At 43.0% G+C, this 23,940-nt stretch overlaps 1 protein-coding gene across 4 annotated transcripts in view; it reads left to right on the forward strand.

The window, feature by feature from the left end:
* The window catches only part of CD47 (CD47 molecule), a 44,932-nt gene extending 21,444 nt beyond the window's left edge, over nucleotides 1-23,488 (forward strand). For 2 of the 4 annotated variants that reach the window (XM_090058109.1, XM_090058117.1), the window contains 6 exons: nucleotides 3,990-4,082; nucleotides 4,566-4,664; nucleotides 12,307-12,396; nucleotides 14,310-14,341; nucleotides 18,003-18,027; nucleotides 21,196-23,488. In XM_090058109.1, the coding sequence (XP_089914235.1) occupies nucleotides 3,990-4,082; nucleotides 4,566-4,664; nucleotides 12,307-12,396; nucleotides 14,310-14,341; nucleotides 18,003-18,027; nucleotides 21,196-21,281 (425 nt within the window). In that variant the 3' untranslated portion in view covers nucleotides 21,282-23,488. Of the gene's footprint in view, nucleotides 1-3,989; nucleotides 4,083-4,565; nucleotides 4,665-12,306; nucleotides 12,397-14,309; nucleotides 14,342-18,002; nucleotides 18,028-18,645; nucleotides 18,674-21,195 lie in introns of all 4 variants that reach the window. The other 2 variants (XM_090058125.1, XM_090058132.1) reach the window with 2 other exon arrangements.
* The last annotated feature ends 452 nt before the right edge of the window (nucleotides 23,489-23,940 follow it).

Here is a 23,940-nt window from a genome sequence, read left to right on the forward strand (position 1 = left end):
ATTCTCTTGCCCTCTGATCATGTCTCCTCCAGACTCTCTCAAGCTTCTCAGCATCTTTCTTGAATTGCAGAGCCCAGAACTGGACCCAGCACTCCAGCCGTGGCCTCACCAAGGCCGAGTACTGCGGAAGGATGACATCCTGAGATTTACTTGAGAAGCATCTATAGATGCAAGCCAGGGTTTTGTTTGCTTTACCAGCTGCGACATCACTTTGGTGGCTCATGTTCATCTTGTGGTCAGTCATGACCCCCAAGTCTCAGTAGTGCTAGCAAACTCTTTCAGTAGCGCTGCTGAGCCTATAAGTATGCTGTGGGGGGGGGGGAGTTTCTGAAGTGGAGTATCTTGCATTTATCAGTATTCATAGTTTCATAGTTTCTAGGGTCGGAAGGGACCTGAGCAGATCATCTAGTCTAACCCCCTGCCATGGCAGGAAAGAGTACTGGGGTCAAACAGCCCCAGCAAGGTGTTCATCTTGCCTCCTCTTAAAAACCCCCAGGGTTCATCTTGCCTCCTCTTAAAAACCCCCAGGGCCTGCACCACTTCTCTTGGAAGTTGGTTCCAGATCCTAGCTGCCCTGACCATGAAGTAACGCCTCCTGATATCCAGGCTAAATCTACCCTCCGCCAGCTTGTGACTGTTATGCCTGGTCACTCCTGGCAGTGCTCGGGTGAACAGGGACTCCCCCAATGCCTGCTGGTCCCCCCTGACTAGTTTATAACAGGCCACTAGATCCCCCTCAGCCTTCTCTTTTGGAGACTGAACAGGTTCAGGTCCCTCAGCCTCTCCTCGTAGAGCCTGCCCTGCTGTCCCCTGATCATGCGAGTGGCCTTCCTCTGGACCCTCTCCATGCTGTCCACATCCCTCTTGAAGTGCGGCGCCCAGAAATGGATGCAGTACTCCAACTGCGGCCTGACCAGTGCCGCATAGAGGGGGAGGATCACCTCTTTGGACCTGCTCGAGATGCATCTGTGGATGTATGACAAGGTACGGTTGGCCTTCCTGACTGCCTCAGGATCCAAGTCAGCTTGGATCACTAGCATGTCCTCAGGTGTGGACGCTATGCCCCAAAGTTTAGTGTCATTGGTGAACTTAGCCAGTGCGCTTCTGACACCAATGTCCACATCGTTGATAAAGATGTTGAAGAGAACCAGTCCAAGGACACAGCCTTGGGGGACGCCACTGGTTACAAAATGCCATAATGACTTGCTGCTATCAACCACTACTCTCTGGGTTCAACCTCGAAGCCAGTTTCCCAGTGTAGCTGAGGCCACGGAACCCGTTACTGTGGTGTAGCCGAGGCCACGTTTGGCCAATATTTCCATCAGCAGGTCATGGGACACCAGATTAAAGGCTTTTTTAAAGTCCAGGTATATGATGTCAATCTCTTCTCCCTTGTCCAGGTGATATGTCACCTGGTCATAGAAGGATATGAGATTGGTCAAGCAAGACCTACCCGTGACAAACTCGTGCTGGCTATCCCTCAGGATGTTGCCCTAAGCCAGCTTGTCCAGAAGGGTCTCCTTGATAATTTTCTCGAGAATCTTACCAGGGATTGAGGTCAAGATGATTGGCCTGTAATTCCCGGGATCTACTTTCTGCCCTTTCTTGAAGATGGGTACCACATTGGCCTTCTTCCAGTCTTCAGGTACTCCACCTGAGCACCACGAATTTTTGAATATTTTTGCCAATGGTTGAGCTATGACACCTGCAAGCTCCTTCAGTACCCTAGGGTATAGTCTGTCTGGACCAGCTGACTTGAAGGTGTCCAGCCCCTCAAGGTGATCCTTTACTAGATCAACACTGATGCTGGGTATAAATACACCCTCACCCTGGCTGTCCCGCCTCTTGCTAGGCAGGGTGGTCCTATTGGACTGATGAAAGTCTCTGAAGTGTTTCAGGACCTTGTAGAAACACAGCGTGTCTACGGGTTTGATTTGGGCAATGTGTAAAACATTCAGTGTCACAGGACGTGCCCTGTAGAATATCTTACAAAGTGGGCTGTTTTGGATTCTGTCCTGGTCGCCAGTTTGCAGATCTGACTCTTGTATTTGGCCCGGAGGAACATCAGGACATCCATCATTCCTTGGTCTCCAGTCCATTTAGGCTTGCACAGCATGATCTTTGCAGACTTCTCCCATCTGGAGCCCCAGAAGAAAGTTCACATGGCTTTGAATTCTACCAGTGACTTGCTCTGAAGGGGGGAAGACCAAAGCAGTGTATAGTTGTACTAGTTGCAATACCCCCCTCAAGAGGGCCCGTGCCTCCCCATTGACAGGCAACGTGATTGCCATAGCCCCAGTGTCAGCTTGACTTTGGTCTCAGGCTTTTCCCACACCCTTTGTCCAGTTAGCTCTGGGTCGAACTCCATCCTGAAGATCTTCACCCCTTTGTGGGGAGCAGAGACCCACTAAGGGCCTACAGGTCCCTAGTGCCAGGCTAGGTGTTTTTGTTCGAGTTGAATTTGGCACCTGCCACTGCTTCATATACCTGGGTGGATTGTAGGGCTTTCAACCGACCACTTGTCCCTGCATGTGACAGTTAGGCCAGGTCCCTCATTTCTTCCCGGTTACTCCTGGGGATCTCTACTCTGTTTATCCTGGGGTCCTGCCTCAGCTGCTGGACTAGTGGTTCCATCATGCAGATAAACAGGATCAGGGGGAGTAGGCAGCTGTGCCAGACACATGACTCCAACATGATCAGAGTTGTCAGGAACTCATTTACCAGCACCCTGCTAATCATGTTGGTGAACATCATCTTTATCTAGGCAATGAAGGTCCAGGGGACCCCTATCTTCTTTAGTTTCTCGAACAGGTATTGGTGGGACACTTGGTTGTAAGCCTTCTCCCAGTTCAGGTTCAGCACAGTTGCATTCAGTCCTCTCTCTGTTGGTACTGTAGTGCATCTCTCAGCTGCAGCAGAGTTCCATGGATCTGTTGCCCTGGCATCACATACATCTGGTCTTTATGGATCGCTGCTCCTATTAACAGTCTTATGTTATAACAGCCCCACACTCATGACTGGAACCAGGTGTTCTTTTCATGAGTCCTGGGATCCTCCCAAAATTTCTATGCACATGAGGCACAGAGCAACCTGGTCCAGCTCTACCTTATGGTGGGTGGGGCCTGCTACTCATATGCAACAGGCTGAGGGGGTGACAGGGATCCTGGGTGAATTGTTTGGGGGCCCATTTGGTGATGTTTGCCAGATATTTAAGACTAGTGAAGAAACCAGAATCATTTGAAATGGGGAGGGGAGGGGGGTCACTGCTTGGGTGTGGGAGTGAAGAGGAAGTCAAAATGTGTTCAGTGGAGTGACTCCCTGTGACTTGTAAAAAAAGTCAGCTCTGAGAGGGACTGTGTGCAATGGGCAGTAGTCTATATCTTATTCAGACGGACTGCACTAACCTAGCATTGTGGTAGGTTCCCATCAGTATGTTTGCCCAATGTGGGCCATATGTTTTATAGTCATGCTCAGCGTTGGCTTTATGTAGTCAACTTCATAGTTAGTTTCCATAGTGAACACGTGCTGCTTTTGGCAGCAGTTTAATGATAAGCGGTATATTTAATGAATCTGCTTTGTATGTGAATATAAGACAAGGAACTATTTTACCCCATGCTGATTGTATTCAAATAAATATGGTGTCTGTGGTCCTCACAGAAAGCCAGACATCCAGGTTCAACCTGGAACAACTAATCTCTACTGAAATTATATAGTTATTGTGACTTTGTTTGCAAATGAAATTACCAAATAGAGTGTTGTAGGGATAATTAGGATTTGCAGGGCAGCACAAAGCTAAATACTGTCATAACTGCTTTACAACTAGTTTCCTGTTGGCTGACGTAGAGATTAAATCCAGGTAGTGAGCTCCAGAGTTTGGGGGATTTGGGAGGGGGCTGCATAAGAGTGAAGGTCCTGAGAGGTAACTTGCTTTACTTGTGCTTAATGACTGCCAGATTTTCTGTCCTTCTAATTTGTATAATTGTCTCCAGATGGGTATACACCAAAGAATCGAGCTGGACTTGGTTTACTTGTAGTCCCTGCTGTGATTTTTCTGCCATTACAGTACCTTCTGTTTGGAATAGGTGAGGAATCATTTACTAGTACCAAGGGGGAAAAAATCAGAACATTTTATAAGTAGTACCTTTTTTTTTTAGTTAATATAATATGATAATATTTGTCATTCATTATTAGACACTGTAACAGTGTTTGGTTCCTGGTCTCTCCGGTGAACAAGCAGTTAACCTAATACCACTTGTAAAAGGTGGGGGAGGGGGTGAATTGGCTGATTGGCAGGCGGGAATTAGGGTAAAATGTGTCTGAGTAACTAACAGCTGGGGGTGGGGTGATAGAGATGGGCAGAACAAGTCTGGGTATTTATTTATGTTTCTGTTTGCAGTGTTTGTCCTTTAAGGGAAAGTCTCAATGACTCATTGAATATTTGATTTGTTGTCATGTTGTCTTAAATTCAGACAATCCCAAATCCTAGTCCTGCATGGATCATATAATTCTTGTGTTTGTTACACTTCCAAAAGTAAGTGTCTGAGACTCTTTTCCTCCTCTTCTAGTTTTTGACAACCATTTAAGGCCATCTGCACTTGTTCTGGTGGCTTTGAAATCACTTGGCTACATAATCACTGTGGTTGGATTTGCCCTGTGTGTCTCAGGTAAGCAATTCCTTTTTTAAATTTTTTAGCAAAAAAATCTATAATTTTAGCACATAGTAAAATGACAAGCATCTCTTGCATAAAACATTTATCTACTTGTTTTACCTTTTGGAATTATTAGAAAATGGATTGTTTGCTAATTAGTGGTAGATTATTGTGTAAAAGAAATTTCTGCTTCATGATTTTACAGTGGAACTACTGTAAGTATACTTTTGGACTACTGTGTTAATGTTGCTTTATCTGGTGCAGGAAATACAGCCCAGTGGCATTATGTTACTTATACTAGTTTCATTACTATGACTGTATCCAGGCCAACTACATCCTACAAGCAGTTGCCTCAAAAGGATTGCTTTAATTTACTTATTATTTTGCACTACTGCATACCCTCAAGGGTCACCTAAAACCAACATTGACCTTTATTACTATGTTGTTCTGATTGGCCTACAATCTTAAAAAAAAGCGCACACAGAGGCATAATCCATTTCTAATGTTAAAATGAATAAATCAGGAGTGCCTGGTCAATCTCAGCTTGCACTATGTAGGTTTCAACAGCCTCTGTGGAAGGAGAAGATGACAGGAGGTTCAAGAAGGCAAATACACAAAGCAATAAACTTGGAAGTACCTCTGTGCTGTTACGTTTCCAAAAATCCAGTACTGTTTGGTCATGAAAGAGACAAGACTATAGCCCATCTATGATCAGGACTCTTTTTGCAAGCTTAGATACAGAGTAAAGGGAGTTGGAACTGACCCTAATGATAACTTGATTTGATGTACAAATCAAGTAGAATAACATTTCCCAGTGATTCTTCATTCCCTCTTAGTAGGTAAGGTATTAGAACCTCCTGAGTCAGGTAAAGAGGCGTCTCGACCAAACTTTTATTGGTTATATCCCAGAGCATTAAAATAAGCACTTGTCTAAATATCTGTCTAGCTACCTGATATACTGTAAACTGGAGGGTTTCTCAGGCACCTCTGCATGGCCTCCAATCCCACCCTACAGCCAGAGTCCAGTCCTCTGGTATAAACTGAAACCAAAATGCCAGCAGCTTGCTTAAAAAAACCTCACAAAGCCCCTCTGGGTCATCAATCATACAGCTGCAGATGACCTCCCTTCTCACTGGCTCTCTCCTAGCCCACAGGGTACCTCCAGGCTTGCAGCTTTTGCTCCTTAATAGCTTAGGCTGGCCAGAGCTCTTCACTCTAGAGAATTCAGAGCAGCACTAGTCCCTGTGCCTCAGAGGACCCTGGTTTGTATTCCCAGAGTTGCTTCTCCTCCAGTCAGGTGTTCCCCAGACCAGCTGCAGGAGTGCTCCCTAGGCTTAGTGAGCAGCTTGCTGTTGTTATTCTGCCTCAGCTGCAGTAGCTTCCCTTCTAACTCCTTGGAGCTCTGTCCTACTGTTCTACAGCCAGCTACCAGGGAGTTATTTGCAGCCCTTTAACTCCCTACTTATCTAGTCTCTTGCAACTAGACCAGGTTCAGTTGCTTTATCCTGATAGTCTCTACCTTAAAATAACAGGAACCTCTGGCTCCCTCTTACACAAAATACTCAATTCTTACTGAAAGGCAAAACATCAGTTGTTATTTTTAGATTTTAATAAGTAGGGATGTGAACAGTTAAACAATTACCTGATGAGCCCAGTGATAACCAGTTCTACCTTACTGGTTATCATTTCGTGTGGGGTGGGGTGTAGTCCAGGAGGAAAGTATGGAAGGGAAGCTATGCGGTGCCCCAGCAGGAATGGGAAAGTGCCAGGGCAGGAGGGAGGTGCGAGGAGGAGGGAAATGGGGAGGGGGAGGGGTGACTAGTAGGTCTGTGCGAAACAGCACTGTTCCGTTTCAACCTAAGTTTTGAAGTTTGATGGAACAGCGTTTTGTTTCGAATTTCATTTAGATTCGAAACCACTGTTCTGTTTTGTCGAAACAGTGATGCTGTTTTGACGTTTCACCAATACACTATAGTGGGGAAGCTCAAAACAGCCTCTGTCATCCGGCAGGCAAATCAGCGGCCGACAACCCCGGGAGGGCTGTGCCAGTCCTCCCTGGGCTGCGGGCCCCTGATCTGCCTGCCAGGTGAGGGAGAGAGAAGCCAGGTGCTGCCATCTGGGACCGGGGAGCTGGAAAAAGGAACTGAGCCCGACTGCTCAGTTCCTTTCCCCTGCGTTGTGATCAGCTTCCTGCATCCCAGCCGCAGGAGGCGGGAAGAGCCAGGGCCCTGCTCGCCACCCAGCTAAGCCACATGGGGCTGTGGAGCCACTGGGAGCGCAGCCCTGGCTCTACTCTGTCTCCCACCACCTAGCTGCTGGCTGCTTTGAAACTCAAAACCTTTCAAAACTTGAAATGTTTTGACTAGCCTTGTTTTATTTTGAGGCTGTTTCAAAGCTCTTCATTTCAATTTGATTTCACTGTTTTGAGCTCAAAATGAGCCAAAACAGTGTCGAATAGGAACAGCCAGGAAAATTTCACACAGCCCTAGTGACTAGTACCTATAGCTAGGCTCTGCAAATCCCAGTGCAGCTATTTGCCTCTTTCGTCTCCACCACACTGCTGCAGCTAACCCTGGGAAGCTGTGTGCCAGTAGCTGCAGCAGTCTAGTAAAGCCCCTCACTACTGCTGCCAGCAGCTTCCTGAGCTGTACGACCTGCCTGATGGGGCTTGTCAGTGCTTTGGCCCCCAGCTTCCCATGCTGTGTCTGTGGCAGGGCAGGGTGGGGCAGGCACCCCCACCCCCAGTCTGACTTTGCAGAGCCACTGGAACTCAGCACCCATGCCTATTTCTGCACTTGAACAGACGTAGCACCTTCTGTTGCTGCAGCTGCAGCTGCTGCTGCTGGTGTCATCTGTGCCTGCCCCCTAGCCAGACTGAAAGCAGTTGCAGGGCCTAAAGGGACAAAGTGGAGGTAAGGGAAGCCAGAGTGACTCCCCTGGGCTTGTGGCTCAGCCCCTCAGTGCACCCTACCTGCCCCATCCGTGCCCAGACCCAGGCTCAGAGAGGCCCCACCCACCTACCCACCTGGTTTATCATGAGGCATGGCCCCAGGGAGCTGAGGCCCCAGGGAGCTACTGAATTCCCGCAGCACCTCAGAGGTTTGGAAGCCCCTTGCAGGTGCCAGGCTGGGGAGGGGTGCCTTGCAGGCATGGCCACAGCAGCTCCACATGGGCCAAGCTGGGGGTTGCCATAACAATTAATCATTTAACTGTTGTAATTACAACAGGTTGAAGGGATATTTTTTCATTGGTATTTATATCCCTGTTACTAAGTGCTTTCCCAGAAAGCAGTTATTCATACTTAGCCTAGCTAAGAAACAGTTTGCTAGTACTGATGGTGAAATTAGGATGAGTCTGCATGGTTGTGTGGGCAGTGCAGTAGTCATGGTGAGGAAATCTCAAAGAGTTGCAACTAGTTGTGCTCCTTAACAACAGATATATGGCACATGCTCTGTCTGAGTTGGTCTTCATAGTTATGCTTCCCAAGCTGGTTTCTAGAGAATTTTTGAAAGCTGGTTCCTGCAGGGCTAATCTTGTTTATTTTTTTTTAAGCTGAGTTTTTGTTTTTTGCTTTTATAGTCCAGCTTCTTGAATATCCTTAACTTCCTTAAATGTTGTATCTTCAAAAATAAAACAAAACTCTTAAGAAAAATGCAGATTTTCTGTTTCTAAAGGTCTTTCAGCAAAGGAAGAACTTATCACAGAGTTGAAAGTGTGAAACTAAATGTTAGGGCCCCTAATTTTACACTCCTCCTTCACTGCATGCATCTGTGTAAATGATTAAAGGATTATAGCCTGCATTGCCAAGTTAAATGGCTAAATAGATCAACAAATCATTTTGGTTGAACTGGATTTTTGTTATAGATTCATAGATGCTAGGGTCAGAAGGGACCTCAACAGATCATTGAGTCTGACCCCCTGCCTGGGCAGAAAAAAGTGCTGGGGTCAAATGACCCCAGAAAGAGGTCTATCTAGTCTTCTCTTAAAGAAGTTTTTCCTGATGTCTAGCTTAAATCTGCTCTCTGTCAGTTTGTGACCATTGTTCCTTGTTTCCCCAAGAGGCACTCTGGTAGATAGCGCATCTCCAATACCTTGCTGCATCCCCCAATGCATTTGTAAGTGGCCACAAGATTGCCTCTCAGCCTTCTCTATGACTCTGAGATCCCTTTCCACTTCTGTGCTGCTGAGAGGGTCACTTCCCAGCCAGTAGATGTGCTGGATATTTTTACGCTCTAGGTGCAGCATTCTGCATTTGTCCTTGTTATACTGCATCCTATTGTGTTCTGGCCACTTTTTCCAACCTCTCCAGGTTTGCCTGCAATCGTTCCCTGTCCTCCAGAGTGTTCATTTCACCCCACAAGTATCAGCTGCAAAGTTGGACATGGGTGTGAAGTGTACTCTGTCCAAGTCACTGATGAGGACATGGAAGAATACAGGTCCAAGGACCAGGCCCTGGACCCCACTACCCACCTCCTTCCAGGTTGATACTGACCCATCTACTACCACTCTCTGGGTGCGACCCCTCCCAAGCCAATTTGCCACCCACCAGACCATGTAAACATCTAAGTCACAGCCTCTTAATTTATTTATTAGAATGGGATGAGATACTGTATTGAAGGCGTTCCTAAAATCGAGGAAAACAACATCCACCTCTACTCCTGTGTCTAAGCATTTTGTGACCTGGTCATAAAATGAAACCAGATTAGTCAGTAATGATCTACCTGCTACAAATCCATGCTGGTTGCCCTACTGCATAATTTTTCCTGGTGGATCCCACAAATATGATTCTTAATAATCTTTTCAAAGACTTTTCCAAGGATGGCGGTGAGACTGACTGGCCTATAATTACTCAGATCCTTCTTCCTCCTGTTCTTGAAATAGGGACCACACTGGCCCTTTTCCAGTCCTCTGGGACCTGACCTGAACACCACGAGTGTTCAAACAGCCGTGCCTGTGGTTCTGCTATGACACTAGCCAATTCCTTCAGTACTCTTGGATGCAGCTCATCCGGGCCTGCTGACTTAAAGACATCCCTCCCACCAAGTCAGCATCAACAGTTGGTGGGCTGGTGTCCCTTGATGCCCATCTAAGAACCCATTAGGAGATTTATTTTGACCCTTGTTCAGGAACACTGGGGCAAAACTTCATTGAAGAGCTCAGCCTTGTCCCCCTTGTCTGTCACTAATTGCTCCTTCTTGTTCAGTAGGGGTCCTATGCTGTCCTGCGCCTTCCTTTTACTCCCTACATACCTAAAAAAAAAAAGACGACTTTTTGCTGTCTTTAATCTGTGTTGCCAGCCTCAGCTCTGTAGTTGCTTTGGCCTTTCTAACTGCCCCACTGCAAGTGCAGGCCAAGTAGATATACTTCTCCTTGGTAGCTTCCCCCTGGTTCCACTGCTTATTATGCCTCCTTTTTTTGCCCTTAGGCTCCCCTGGATTTCTCTGTTTAGCCAAGGAAGTTTTTTGGCCCGTTCCCCTGCTTTCCCTCACACTGAGATCGTCTCCCTCTGTGCCCAAAGGATCACTTCCTTTAGGAATGACCACCCTTCCTGGACTCCCATCTTGCCAATACTCGTATCCTGCAGTGCCTCATTGACTAGATTCCTGAGCACACTGAAGTTAGCCTCCCTAAAGTCAAGTACTTCCACCCTACTAATTGTCTTACCCACTTTACGCCATATGGTGAATTCGATTGTTTGGTGGTCACTGTCCCCAAGGTGACCACAAATCTGTAGCTCCCCTGCCATCTCATCCCCCGCAGCCAACACCAAGTCCAGTAAGGCATTCCCCCAAGTGGGACCATATACCTCCTGCATTAGGTGAAGGTCCTGTAAGCAGGTTAAGAACCTACATGACAGGTTAGATTTCGCTGACTGCTCCTCCCAGCAAAAGTCAGGGTAGTTTAGGTCCCCCATGACAACCACATCCCTAGACCATACAGCCTCTGAGAACTGCCTCAGGAATACCAAGTCTAGCTCTTCCTCTTGATGAGGTGATCTGTAGCAGACCCCCACCACCAGTTCCCTTTTCTGTTGACCTCCATGTATCCTAACCCACAATGCCTCCACTTTCTCCTCCTATGATCCCATTTTGATTAGGGTAGGTATAAAGTGCTCCTTAACATAGGGAGCAACCTCCCGTCCCCCTGGCCCCCTTTTCCTTCCTATTCTGTCCCGTCTGTAAAACCTATAGTCCTCAATGCGTACTGCCCAGTCATAGGTAGGATCCCACCAGGACCCTATAGTTGTAATAGTATATAATGTATTTAAAACACAAGTGATTTCTTTTTTCCTCCAAGCAAGTCCCATCCACAGCACAGAGTTGAACTTCATAAATGTTTCCTAATGTTTTGCTCAATCTCTTTATAAATAATTCAAAAGTTAAATAGCACCAAAAAAATAATAATCTTTGTTCAGAGAAGTACTTAAGCATCTTTCTTAGAGTGGGGTGGGTATTTTGGATGGAAGATGATTGAGTCAGATTGTAATAGTCAAATTCTATTGTACCTGTGTCTGTAAATCTGAGGTATGTCTGCGGTCTTTAGATGTTGGCCCAAAATGTTTACAGTATACTTTGTTAGAGTTTTTGACAAAGTAATTTTAATTGCATTACATTGCAAGACTACTTTAAATACTTGGGATAGAAGTTTGAACTGGAGGGAGAAAACTCTTGGATAACTGAAAGTACATGTACCTTATTTATCCAAATCTAAGATGACCCTGAATTTAAGATCCCCTCCTCCCATAATAATTAGATCCTATATGTGGAAAATGTATAAATTAGTTATAATTTTCCAGTTATAGAATGTATGATTGGAGTGTTGCCTTAAATTTGTCCCCCTAAACCACTCTGACATCAAGGAAAGTAGTGGCTGGAGCATCAGGTGGCCCCTTTGTCCTCCCCCACACAACTTCTTCCCCTGCAGCTTTCCTTCCCCTGCCACCTGCACCCCCCCCACCTCCATACTTGCAAATGCTAATCAGACTATATTCCCTCATGAGTTATGGATCACAGCATGTGGAATCACAGCTCCTGCTGGACTACACAGAAGTATTGGTGCTGCTAATTGCCCACACAGGGGACAGAGTTTCCATGTGCTCTATGCCCAAGAGAGAATTCAGCCCGAGCCAGAGCTGAGCTTGACAGCAAGGGAGGGAAAAGGGCAGAGGAATGGGGAGCAAAAGCTGCAGAGACGAATGGGGTAGGCAGATGTTTTGGGTCTGAGTGGCTCTGAACCAGGCTCAAGGGCCAGAGTCAGAGCTGAACTAACTGTCTGCCCCATCCCCTGCTACTTTGGACACAGAACTAAGGTAAGGGACATTTGCTTCTTCCCTCCCCTCCTCCATGCTGATTGGGGTGGAAACCTAATCTTAGATTTGAGTAAGTATGGTAATTACAGATAATGACTGTAGAATATTAATATGACAACTAAAGGAGCACGGAACAGATCTGCAATGATTTTATATGTTTATGGACATCTTCCTGAGATTACAAAGGATTTTTGCATACCTGTCAAGCAGATAAATTAAGTAATTGATTTTAACCAGCTGAAAAGGAAGGATCAGGTTATAAACAAGAAATTCAATAAGGAAGGCCATCTTATATGTGGCTTTACACCATTCAAAATAAACATTAAGTGTTTCCTTTGTTTTCAACAGCTTGTCCTCCAGCACAGGGTTCTGTTGTGATTGCTGGCTTAGCCATTATGGCCTTTGCAGCATTGATTTCCTTGGCTTTTATTTGTATTGGTAAGTGGAAATGAATATTTTACCTTAATTTTTCTAGTATTTGAATAAGAATGTCAAGAAAAAGAACACATCTCTAAATTTAGATGTTTTGGAGGTGCATGTAAGGGTTAAAAACAGCATGTGGTCTGCTAAGTTGCATTATTTTAAAAAAAGATACAGGGCCTGTACACTGAGCAGAGGTCTTGCTTTTCTCTTTTTGCCTGTTTCCCTCTTCTCTGTGGCACCCTTCCTCTGCAAAGTCCTTTCCCCCATTGAATGGTAAATACTCTGAATATTTTCTCAAGTGAGCATTATGATTCACATGTGTTATACAAAGCCAAGCTGCCAAGGAAGTTGGTGGCCAGCAAGATATTTATAGAACTTATTTTGTGGCAGTATCTGGCAGAGTGTGTGTGTTTTCTTTTTTCTTTTTGTTTTTTTTTAAATTCCAGTCTTATTTCCCAGATTAATCTTCCCATGCAGTACTGGTATCAAGTTAATGGGGTCAGAAAAATGCCTTACCTTATGCACTTTTGGAACACGGCGTATAGGGAGCAAACTTATTGAGGTAATAGACCAAAGGGTGCATTAAGACATGAATATCTAAAATGATTCACATGGAATGTTAGTACATAGATGCAGAAGGAGATTTTAGCGTTGGCATGAGAGAGAAACTGCTTTTTCCCCCTTGTGTATTAATAGATGTACTTCTGAAATGTATTCTGCTCTTGAATATATGCAGGCTGTAAAAGACTGAGACTGACGCTGATCAGTAACTATTAAATACTGCATAAGACTAAAAGACTTCTGTCTCTTATTAGTTGCATATATTTGTTTTACTTTAATAGGACTGTGGAAAAACTGCAGTGCCTAAGTTATTAGCTGAGAAATTGCTACTTCTCGGCTTCAGTCAAAGTTACAAGACTTATTTTGCCTTGGCTGGGAGCTGAAAGATGAAAAGGACTTCAAATAGTTAAAAAGTCACTCCTGTAAATAGAGTGGAAAGGGTGTGGAGAACCCACTGACAACTGACAGAAAAGCTTGATGCAGCAGCATCTACAAGGGCAAGTTCCATGTGGAAGTGTGGGGGTTTAGAGCTTAGTGTGAGAGCGCTGCATTTATATATTTTGTGTTAAAATCCTATTCTCTCATATTTCTGTGTCAACAGTAGGAGAAAATAACTACTTTGGTTTGAGAGAGCCAGCTGGTCACAGGCTCCCAACAGGAAGGTGCTGGTGAGGGTATTGAGGCATGCTCCAGTGCGAACTGTTAAGTAACTGCAGCTGATACAGGGTGCTCTTCCTCTGGACGTGGCCTAAAAGAAAAGAAACATAAGAGTCCATGCAAGGAGAAGGGAGGGCATCCAGCTTAACTTCTGAAGGCATTCACTCAGACCAAAAGTGACAGTCTGAGTCTAGCTTTCAAACAGTGACACAGGCAATATCTGTTGACTTTGCTGGAAATTGCCTTTGCATACCTACAAGTAGAATTATTCTGAAGCTGGGTAGCAGTGGTCTGACTTGGTTAGCCTTTCTCTTATGGTTTGATGTCACCAGACTACCTGAGTGAATCTTACTAACAAGGTTTAGGGAGGTGGTTGGGTGAATTTTATTGACAGATTCATGCAGTAGTTGGCCAAACCAATAGAAAATGTATCATTATTAAGCACAGCTCCCTATCTGTCCATGCAAAATTTCCATACTACAGTAGTACCTGTTTTATTTATGAATCTTGAATTACTTTAGTTGAATTCAACACATGAAGCATAGTTTCTGTACAGACAAAGTACGGTCCCATAAAGTTCAAAGATTGTTGAAAGTTGTTCTGAATAAGAAGAGCTGAGACTATAATTCATTTTCATTTGTTTTCCTCTGAATTTTGTAATTGGTAAATCATTTTTCTTGACTTAAATGTTGAATTCATTTGAATTTTAGGTTCCAACACGAAAGATCATCAACCTCCAAGGGTAAGCTTAAAATTAATAAATTTGGGGTGACTAGATGGCTCAGGGGATTGGTAGTGAGATACTGAGCCTTTCTCCGCTAGTTCGAATTCAGACCAGGTTGGTAGCAAGCAAAAGTTACTGCTATATGACAGCTGTCCAATGGTCTGTGTTAAGTGAATTGGTGGCCTTAGCCCTGTTCCTAATATGTCTAGACCACAGTAATTGAATCCCATGTGGGTAATGTACATGACAGGCTGAGGACTGAAGTGAGCATGGAGACAGAACCATCTACCCAACTGCAGATTAGAAGAACCATGTCATAGCTGGGAGTCCATGAGAGACTGTGGTTCTTTTTGCCATTCTGTACTTCTTGTGTTGATTGATAGAGACCTTCAGTTATTTTTTTAGAAGTATGTGTTTCAAAGACTTTATAAACAGCAGTTCTCCATTAAATGACTTGTTTAAAAAATCCTAAATTGCAATTTTTTTGCTTAGGTTTTTCACTCTCCTGATCTTAAATACTTTTGTTAACAACATTAATATTATACTTTTTATAATCTTTATAATGTCACTAGTGTTGGGAAAAAAACTATCTGAAAGCAGGGTTACTGTTTTTAGATCACACAGAATAACTATGTCATTTTTTATTATTGGAGGATGTAGTCTTGGTGTTACAAGCCAATGGCATTTTAAATCTGCAGTTGTTATAGCCCTGTGCAGCATTGCCTGTAGGTGAATGTTTGTGAACTGGCTATTTTTTTTAGTTTTCCAAGACCAAGTTAAAGGGCCACTTAATGACTTTTGGTGAGCTGTCAAGAACTGCAAGGGTGCACCCCTTATGAAACTGCTAAGCCCCACCCCTTGATGGGTCCTGGTTGCCATTTTGGGATTGGAAGTCCCACCTCTAATCCCTGACCTTTGCCATCAGAACTCCCTCCCCTTGCTCTGGAAGTACTCCTTTGGGCAGGGAGACTTGTTATCTTGGAACTAGAAATCCTGCCTTGCCACATGGTCCATGACATGAGAGAGCTTACCCACCTGACACCAAACCTTGTCCTACTCGCTGCCATGTTGATTCCAGAATCTCTTGTCCCCATCATGTGGACCCTGACATAAGAGGATCCACCCCTTGATTGGGAACACTTCCCCTCCATCTGGTTGTGGGGGGTGTGCATGTGGATATGGTAGGGTGTGTGTTGCGGTGGTATGGGGTATATTTGTGTGGATATGGTGGAGTGTGGGTATTGTGGTGTGGGTGGGTATTATAGAGTATGTGGTTGGAGTGTTGATGTGTAGGGCCGGCTGGATGTGTTCATGTGGGGGGCTGCCCAAGCACTAGGTCCTGGAAGCTGGCCAGGGTGGATGGGGAGGGAAGGGACAGAGCTTGCCCGAGTGGTGTAGGTGCAGTCCACCCCACCTTCTAGCCTGCGGCTGCTCCTTGAAACTTTGCATTGGGCTGAGCCCCTCCCACACCTACCTGGGGCAGTTCACCCTGCACTTCTGCCTCTAACCACCCCATGCTCCTGCCTGCATCTGCCCTGGCCCCTGCTCTGGCTGTCTTCTATCCCCTCAGCTGCCCACAGGTAGCTGCTGATCGTGCCAGCCAGGTAGAAGGCAGCTGGGAGTTGTAGCCCCCAGCTGCAGCTTCCCCATCCCACTTACTACCACTTCCCCCAGCAACTGTCACTTTCCCAGCCACGGGAAGCCCCGCACAATGGAGCTGGATTGCCCAGCTGGCCTCAGTCATCATTCCTGCCTGGCACGGAGAGAGGGGCTCAGGCATCTCCTGCCCTCTCTGTCTGCTGCTCCCTTGCCTTGCGCACCACAATCCACAGCCCAGTCAGCTGATGGGACTCCCTGCTGCAAGGGAGACCCTGCTTAATGTGCAAATTTAACGCTGGATAGCAACCAGCTATCAAATTGTTACACATTTTTGAGATCTGTCTTATTTGTAGTTTTATGTTTTATGGGATGCTGGGTACTTTGCACATATAGCTAGTTTCAGTTAATTGCAGTTGACCAATTAACTGCAATATCTGTAGAAGGGGCCTTAGTTATTTAAAAGCATGGCCCAATTTGGATATTGTACTGGAGTTCAGAATGAAATTCAAAAAAACCCAAAAGCTTGAAAACTAATTGCAGGGTTAGTCTCTGAAAAGCTGCCTCCTTTTTCTTAAGCAATTGCAATCAGTCTTTCATTTTTGGATCTTTCTGCACTGGATATTTAGCTGTATCCCACAACAGTTTACTAGATAGTACTGCAGTGTAGGGTCTAGGTTAGTGATTCTCAACTGGGATGCCATGGGGTGCCATGTAATTTTAGTGCTGTTGTATGTGCAAATGTGATTCACAAGATAAACTCAGAGGGTGCCTATACATGTGCATTGAGGCTGCTCCGACGTGCTGCAATTACAGCATGTTGAAACAGACTCCAGCATCATGGGCATCAGCATCCCCACACTGAAAATGGCAGAGGGGACATTTTAACTAAAGCTCGCTCAATGAGCTTTAGTTAAAATGCACCCACTACCGGTTTTCAGTGTGGGGACACATAGACATGACACTTGAGGCACTTTAATTAGTGGGATGCCAGGGCCCTTTAAAAATTCCTTGCCACCAAGCACATCTATAAATGCCCAGAAATTTCAAATAAGAACACAGTGTTAAAAACATCCTAACTTGGTATGGTCTTTCTGAAGTCTTTGCTACAGAAGAATTCCTGTAGTATTTTTATACAGTCAAAAAGTGGGTAAAAAGTAAGCGCTGGCATTTTTGGAGGGGGTGCCTTGAGCTGAACAATGGGTGCCTTGAATTTTAAAAGGTAGAGAACCATTGATCCAGGTAGTAATCCAGGAAGTAATCTGATCCAGGTAGTAATCTGTGCCTGGAAACATGTGGGAGACAAAATTGGTGGGAAGACGGGAGGAAACAAAGGCAGGGTGAACATCTGGACTGTTTATATGTTGTCCGTCTTCCTGGAGGGGCATTCAGAAAGTATTGCTGTGGTTTGAAGAGATTTATAAATGGACAGTCAGTTTCCATTCAAATCAAAGCTTTTATTCTGTGTAATCTAGTGGTTGAGGTAACCTTGCTATCAGATAACTCCACTTCTTATTGTTCATGGAGAAAAATTTTAAACCAGTTCTTTAACTGAACGGGAGCCATTCTGAATGGGAGGGGTGGGACCTGTTTGTTTTAGTTAATCTTTTCCTATTTTTCCATGTTATTTCTGCCTTGGGCTAGTTTCTTCCAGATTAAATGCATACATGTTTGGAATCTCTCCTGAGGAGATGATACTCTCTGCTTGATTTAACCCTTGGTGCTGCTTGCTTTCTGCATCATTAACAAAATTGAAGGAAAACTGAAGAAAAAGTGAAGTGGCAGTTGCCATTTCACTTTGTAGAAGTAGTGTCTGCATACTTGCTGCCATTTCAAAATCTCTTGAGAAGAAAATGAGATTCCTTGTGGGGCAGGAATAACATGAAGATAATGCTGGTCTTAACAGACTGATTCCCCTCTCCCCCATAACCCTGGTTGTTGATCATATTAACTTTCAGCTTCTTCTTTCATTTTGTAGAATCACTACTTACTGTATATGTCAATTAGAGTAATTTAACTGTGGCGAGCCAAAAATAGACATGAAGGCTTTTTATACATATATATATTTTTAAATATTTTGCAGAAATCTGTAGAAGAACCACTTAATGGTAGGTGGTGACAAAATCTTACGTTTAATAAAGGGGGTTATGTGAGGCCTTTTGAAGATGGGTCAGAAGCATAGTTGTTAAACTTAGCTCTGTCACATGTGGGAAAGGTGTTTCAAAATGTTCAGCTTCCTGAGTCAATAAGAATTGGTTCCTGAGTTGGGGAAATGCCTGCAACTTTGGGCAGTTTATACCTACTAGCTGTTGGCATCGCTTCCTAAAATATTGCTTTCTACCCTGTCTGCTTTGCCAAGAGGAAAAGGGATGTCCCTTTGTGAAATCTGTGGTTCAGCCAATACTCCTCATGGGGGCATTTTAGGGGATAAGTAGGAGCCTTCAGAGTGGTCTGAGGCAAAACGTCTCATTCCAATTCATATTATTTCTTCTCCCTGTAGTTTGGTTAGGGAGGGTTTCATTACAGTAGTGAGGAGCTCTGATAGTGCCTGGGTGCAGCAGGGGAATTTTGCAGTGGAGGAAAGGGCACCCTGAGATGTCTTCATTAATTGGCATGCTGGGAAGTAGTAGTGACTCATTATCTGCTTTAATACTAATCTGAATACTAATCATGAAACATGTCTAACTTGCTTGGCTAATTACTAATCCTTTACTTGGCTTTTAAAGATGCAAAAGGAGTGATGTTGGAATGATGGTGAGTTGAACTTTACCTGTGGCTTTAGTGGGGGGTTTTTTAACTTCCAAATTTCCAAGTATTAATATTAATAATCACTACATGCACGCAATTCAGGATATGGATTTAAAAAAAAAAAAGTACCAGCCTTGATGAAGTGTTACTGCGTTGTACTAAAATACTAGAGATTACCTGAAGAAATCTGCTTGGGGGGTAGTGTTTGTACTCTTTCTTTGTTCTTTATAAAATGTTGCATATAGAAATCTAAAAGTTTTAAAATACTAGGAGTTTTCCCTGCTGTTTTTATCTTGGAAATAAGAGAAACGTACAGTTTTAGCTTCCATGTTTTGCTGGAGGTCTCTTTGGCAAGACCCAGACATGTAAAAGCTGAGAGCACTCACCAGGAGTGTTGGTGTTGTTAAACTGCAAACCACAAAGGAGCTCTTCTTGCCCCGAGCCAGTATATGTTAACAAAAGTCAGGTTTAATTAAACCCCTCTGTACATAATTGGATTTTACTTGCTGCAAAATGATTTTCCTAATTTTTCAGTCATCTATCTATAGCATCTTGACCAAAAAAACTCAACCTGTACATGAGATCTAAATAGTGACTGTAACCTATCCAGAGAGCAGTGTAAAACATTAATCTGTTAAAAAAATGTAAATTTTCTGTTTTACGCTCCAATCTGCTGTAATGATTATAAGCAGTAGTACTACAAAAATCATTTTAAAATGACTTCTACATTTGGCAATGTCCCTTTTAAAAACCCATTTTTTCCATTCTAATCTTTTATTCTGAGAATGTGTGGGGAATTATTTCGTTTTAGTTGTGAGGGGAAAAAATTTCAAGCAACACTTTTTACATTTTTAGTTTGCTATTTGTTTTTACTAGTATTATTTTTAAAAATGAGTACCATAATTCACATTTTAGTTTTAACAGTGAATTCTATTTTCTGTTGCCTTGTTTTTGCAAGTAAGAAAAAACAATTATGACCTTGTAAGTCAGAAACTTTGATATGGAACCAGGCGTTTTATACCTTGGTCCAATTTTAAGATTTCTTCCAGTTGAGAATTTTTTTTAGGACTTGTGGATTTGACATGCTCTCCACAGATAGATAGAGTTTATTTGTGCCTGTGCTCTGGGATTCTTGGACCCAGATTTTCAAAACACCTCCTAAACTATGTGGCCCAACTTTTAAAGATGCTGACCATCTACAGCTACCCCTGACAAAAGAGGCTGCCTGACACCTCTGAAAATAAGGCTGGGCTATTTTTAGGCCCCCTTATGCAAAAATACTGGCCTTCTGTAGTTGTCTTGTATTCTTACTTTCCTGCTAATCTGTTACCCTTCTCTTTCATTCACCACCCATACGAGCAGTACTTGACAATGAGCGAGCATATTTTTAGTAGTTGACACTAAGCATATTTTACTGCTCCTGGAGACTGTGCACAAGTTCAAGAGAACTGCCAAATCCTGAGCCTACTACTACCTAATCAAAATATCACTCTTGCTAGCCAAAAAAGGAACCAAGGAGTTCTGAATTTGTATAGTGCTTTTCTAATCAATTTTATAATGTATGACATGTGGAAAGCATGGATTGAAGCTATCAGTCATTTGTAGCTAACTCTTATTTTACTGATTAAAAAATGTCATCAGGCTTCAGAACTGTCTTGCATGCTAGTTACATTCATTTAATAGTACATTCCATTCTTTGCTATGCTTATTATGTGATTCACACAACTACACAACAAGATCTGTTTTCTAAACCAACATGCATCTGTTAGTGTGGTTCAGAGAATAATGGAACCAGCATTCCTTAGGGTGATGAATTCTACATCAGTCGTTTGGCATGACTGAAGTAGTGAGAGTAGAATTCTCAGAGGAAGGGTCTGTAACTCCTACTTCAGCTGTTAACACTTTTATTTTTTCCTTGATAGTGACCTAATATAAAAAGACAGACAATATTTCTGTTCCATTGGCTTTCTTTTTTAATCTGTTATTAAATTTGAATCAAAGAGCGATAGAATCGGTGCAATAGCCTTTCACTCCTGCTAGCCAAAGTTGGAATTCTACTTTAGGACATAACGTTAAAAGGCATTGTTAGGTTTCTCCCAGGATCCTATTTGTGCATGTCAGAAATCTTCACAACATCTACATTTACATCTTCTGATATTGGGAAGAGTTTTAAAGGTATGAAGGTCAATGAGAAACACAATTCCCATTGACTCAAGCAAACAGTTAGTTGTCTTACTGCCATTTCTGTCTTTTAAAATTCCCCCCCCCCCGAGAAGAATAGTGATCTTTTTACAGACCAGAGCTTGAGACAGTGCCAGAGCTGTTCAGGGAGCTGAACAGCAGCTGCCTGTACTGCATCTAACTCAAGACTATGCCATCCTTCCCTCATTTTTCTAAGCAAAAAACTTGCCTGCTGTAAAGAAAAAATCAGATAGCTAATGTATGAATTTTGACAGGCAGTACAAATGACCTTGCTAATTGGAATGTTCTTGTATAATAACTTACTGTTCTGTGATTTATATTTCCAGAATCACTTGTAGAAGGTGATGGAATCTGCTACAGAGATGGTGATATGTGGAAAAGAAACACACTTGTTCATACACCGTGGCCTTGACGATGCACTGCTCAAAGAGAAGAAAATCAGGAAACTAGTTGTTTTGCATGTGTGGAAAAAGTGCTGAAATGATTTCCATGATGTAATTTTATAGTCACAGCAGCTTAGAGAGAAACATGTGTTGTATACCCACATGAGTTTATTCTTTTCTGTTTTTGGTTTGTATGGGGTGGGCAAGTGTGAGCATACAAAAAGTACTTTTTGCCTACCACAAGATGCTCCCAATAGTGCCAGTGCCAGTGTTAGTGGTATCCTTGTCAAAAAACCCATCACCAGACCAGGCCCAAAGGCAGTAATAGCATTTAAACTATTAGTATTTTTATTTGTGTGCATGGGCAAGGTAAGTTCATGCTTTTATAGTATAAATGGGATGGTGGTTATCGTATAAATATTGCTCCTCCCACTTTCAGCAAAACATTAGGAAAAAATTGTTCTTGTAATTACACACACACAATGACATCAACAAGAGCTTTATTCCCAAGCTTTTTTTAAAAAAGACTACCCAAGTCATCCTTCTCCCACATACTAGTAACTCCTCTGTATAGACAGTAGTTACGTGTGCTTTGGTGAGCAATATTTCTTAGTCCAATGAGAGTTTTCTGTGCCTCTTTTTGTATTGTTTGATTCAGTAGTACTAAATTCTTAGAGCCAGATTCAGCCCAGGAGTTACAGATTATTGATTCCCATGCTGAATGTGGCCCTTAATGTTCATACTGTACAGTGTGTGGTACTGGGACAAATCTTAGGCTTTTTCTTAACAAGCTGAAATTTTAAAACTGACTGATGCTTCTTCAGAAGAATAAGAATCATTCTCTAGCAGTAATGCCACATTTCAAAAGAGAGAGTTGGATTTTTTTTTGCCAAGAATACACATGTAGAAGCAGAAACTAAATTACAGTTCATAAGCTTGTGATTCCACTGGTCTTTCACAAACAGTCTGTTTCAAGTAAAAAAGTAGCAGCAGCTGATGAAATATGAGGAAACTCAGTTTGTGTATGTATGCAAGTGTCACAGATAAAGAATCAGTAATAAGTAATGTAGAGTCAGGTCTTTATGATTTGTGCATTTCAAGGGACCTTCTCTTTTTTAACCCATTTCAACAGTTTGATGAAATGTCATCATTTAATAGAATTTTGAGATGCATATTTCTGTAGGTTTCCAGTGGTTTGACAAGGTTAAAAGCCAGAATGTTTGGTTGATGCGTCACATTCAGGTGGCATATTTACATGGTAGAGCCTTTTATATAAATCCATTCCAAGGGCTCAGGGGGCATGTGGCAAATAGATCCAGGGACCTTCCTTTAGATAGGATTAACTTGAGCAGGTTGGGGGAGTCTGATCCTATAGCCTTCGTACACAAATAATCCCAGTGCACAGGCTGTAAGGAAACCCAAGCTGCAGCCCTCCTGGGATATCAGTGAGATTAATCATATGTGTCACAGTTATTTATGTGAGTACATGTTTAAGGACTGGGCAGCATTTGTCATTGAAGAATTCGTATACATTTGTTTTACATCCATATGCAAATGCTTTGGTTTGGCCTCCATCATTGTAGCAATCCATATACATCTGGGAGACACTTGATCATTAATGGGAGTCAGTACAGGGATTTCACTGCCATTTCCAGCTCATCTTCAGTTATGGATTTCCCTCTTGTGATTTATAGGCTGCAAGTTCTGCAGTTCACTGCTTTAGTAAGCTTTGAAAAGCGGAATGCTGTTGTGATCGTTTTGTCTTAGCAAACTGGTATGCTTAGTTATTGTAAAGCTATTTGTATGTGGAAGGGCAGACTGCAGCAGAATCACAAGTTTTGTAGCCTCTGTTGTGGTGAGGCCAAATTCTTTTAACAGATTATTTAACTGACTGTTCCTCATTATGTTCATGTGTACTAATTGTTTTAGGAAGTGAAAAACCCACCATGCTGCTGTGTGTAAGGGCTCTGCTTTGGGTTTCTGTTAGGTACCAGTTAAAAAGTGTGTTATTTTCAGAAAGTCAATTAATTAACATTTCCCCACCAGTAATTTAAAAACCAAAGTTGTTTATGACTGTGTGATTCCAATTTTTCTGTATATATTAAACCAAATCCTCTCTATTTGACACTTTGAGTCTTTGCAATCTTTACCCAAAAAGACATTTTTATTTATGAAACATAATTTTTGTAAATATTGTGCTAATATAATACTTAAAATAAAACCATTTTAAGTTGTTTTTGTGAGTTTTCTTGCCACAGACATCAACTGTTTTAACAGCATCAGAAAGGAGTTGTTTCAAGGAGTGTTGATCTATTTTTTTTTCTTTTATCATAATAGCTGTGTAAATTGCAAAAGTGCTTTAAACAATGTAAGTTGCCACAAACATTTCTATTGCAAATGTAAAATCACTACAACAAGAGAAGTAGCTTAGATTGTATTACTCTTGAGTATGACCTGGGACATGTCTCAAAACAGCTTATAAATTCCACTTGACAGGGAGGAGGTAACTTGCTCCTGAGCTCTGAACATGGAGCTTGTTCAGCTGCTGCCTTGCCTCCATACTGAGATAACAGCCAAGGGAGGTGATTAGAAAAGCCTTACACACACCACAGAGTTAATAGTGGGAGGGTAGTTCAATCTTTATGATTCTGCACAAAGATGCAACAAACAAGTTTTAAGTCTGAACAT

Source organism: Crocodylus siamensis, chromosome 1, assembly GCF_052110815.1.
Source record: "Crocodylus siamensis isolate JL-2025a chromosome 1, ASM5211081v1, whole genome shotgun sequence".
Taxonomy (NCBI): Eukaryota; Metazoa; Chordata; order Crocodylia; family Crocodylidae; genus Crocodylus; species Crocodylus siamensis.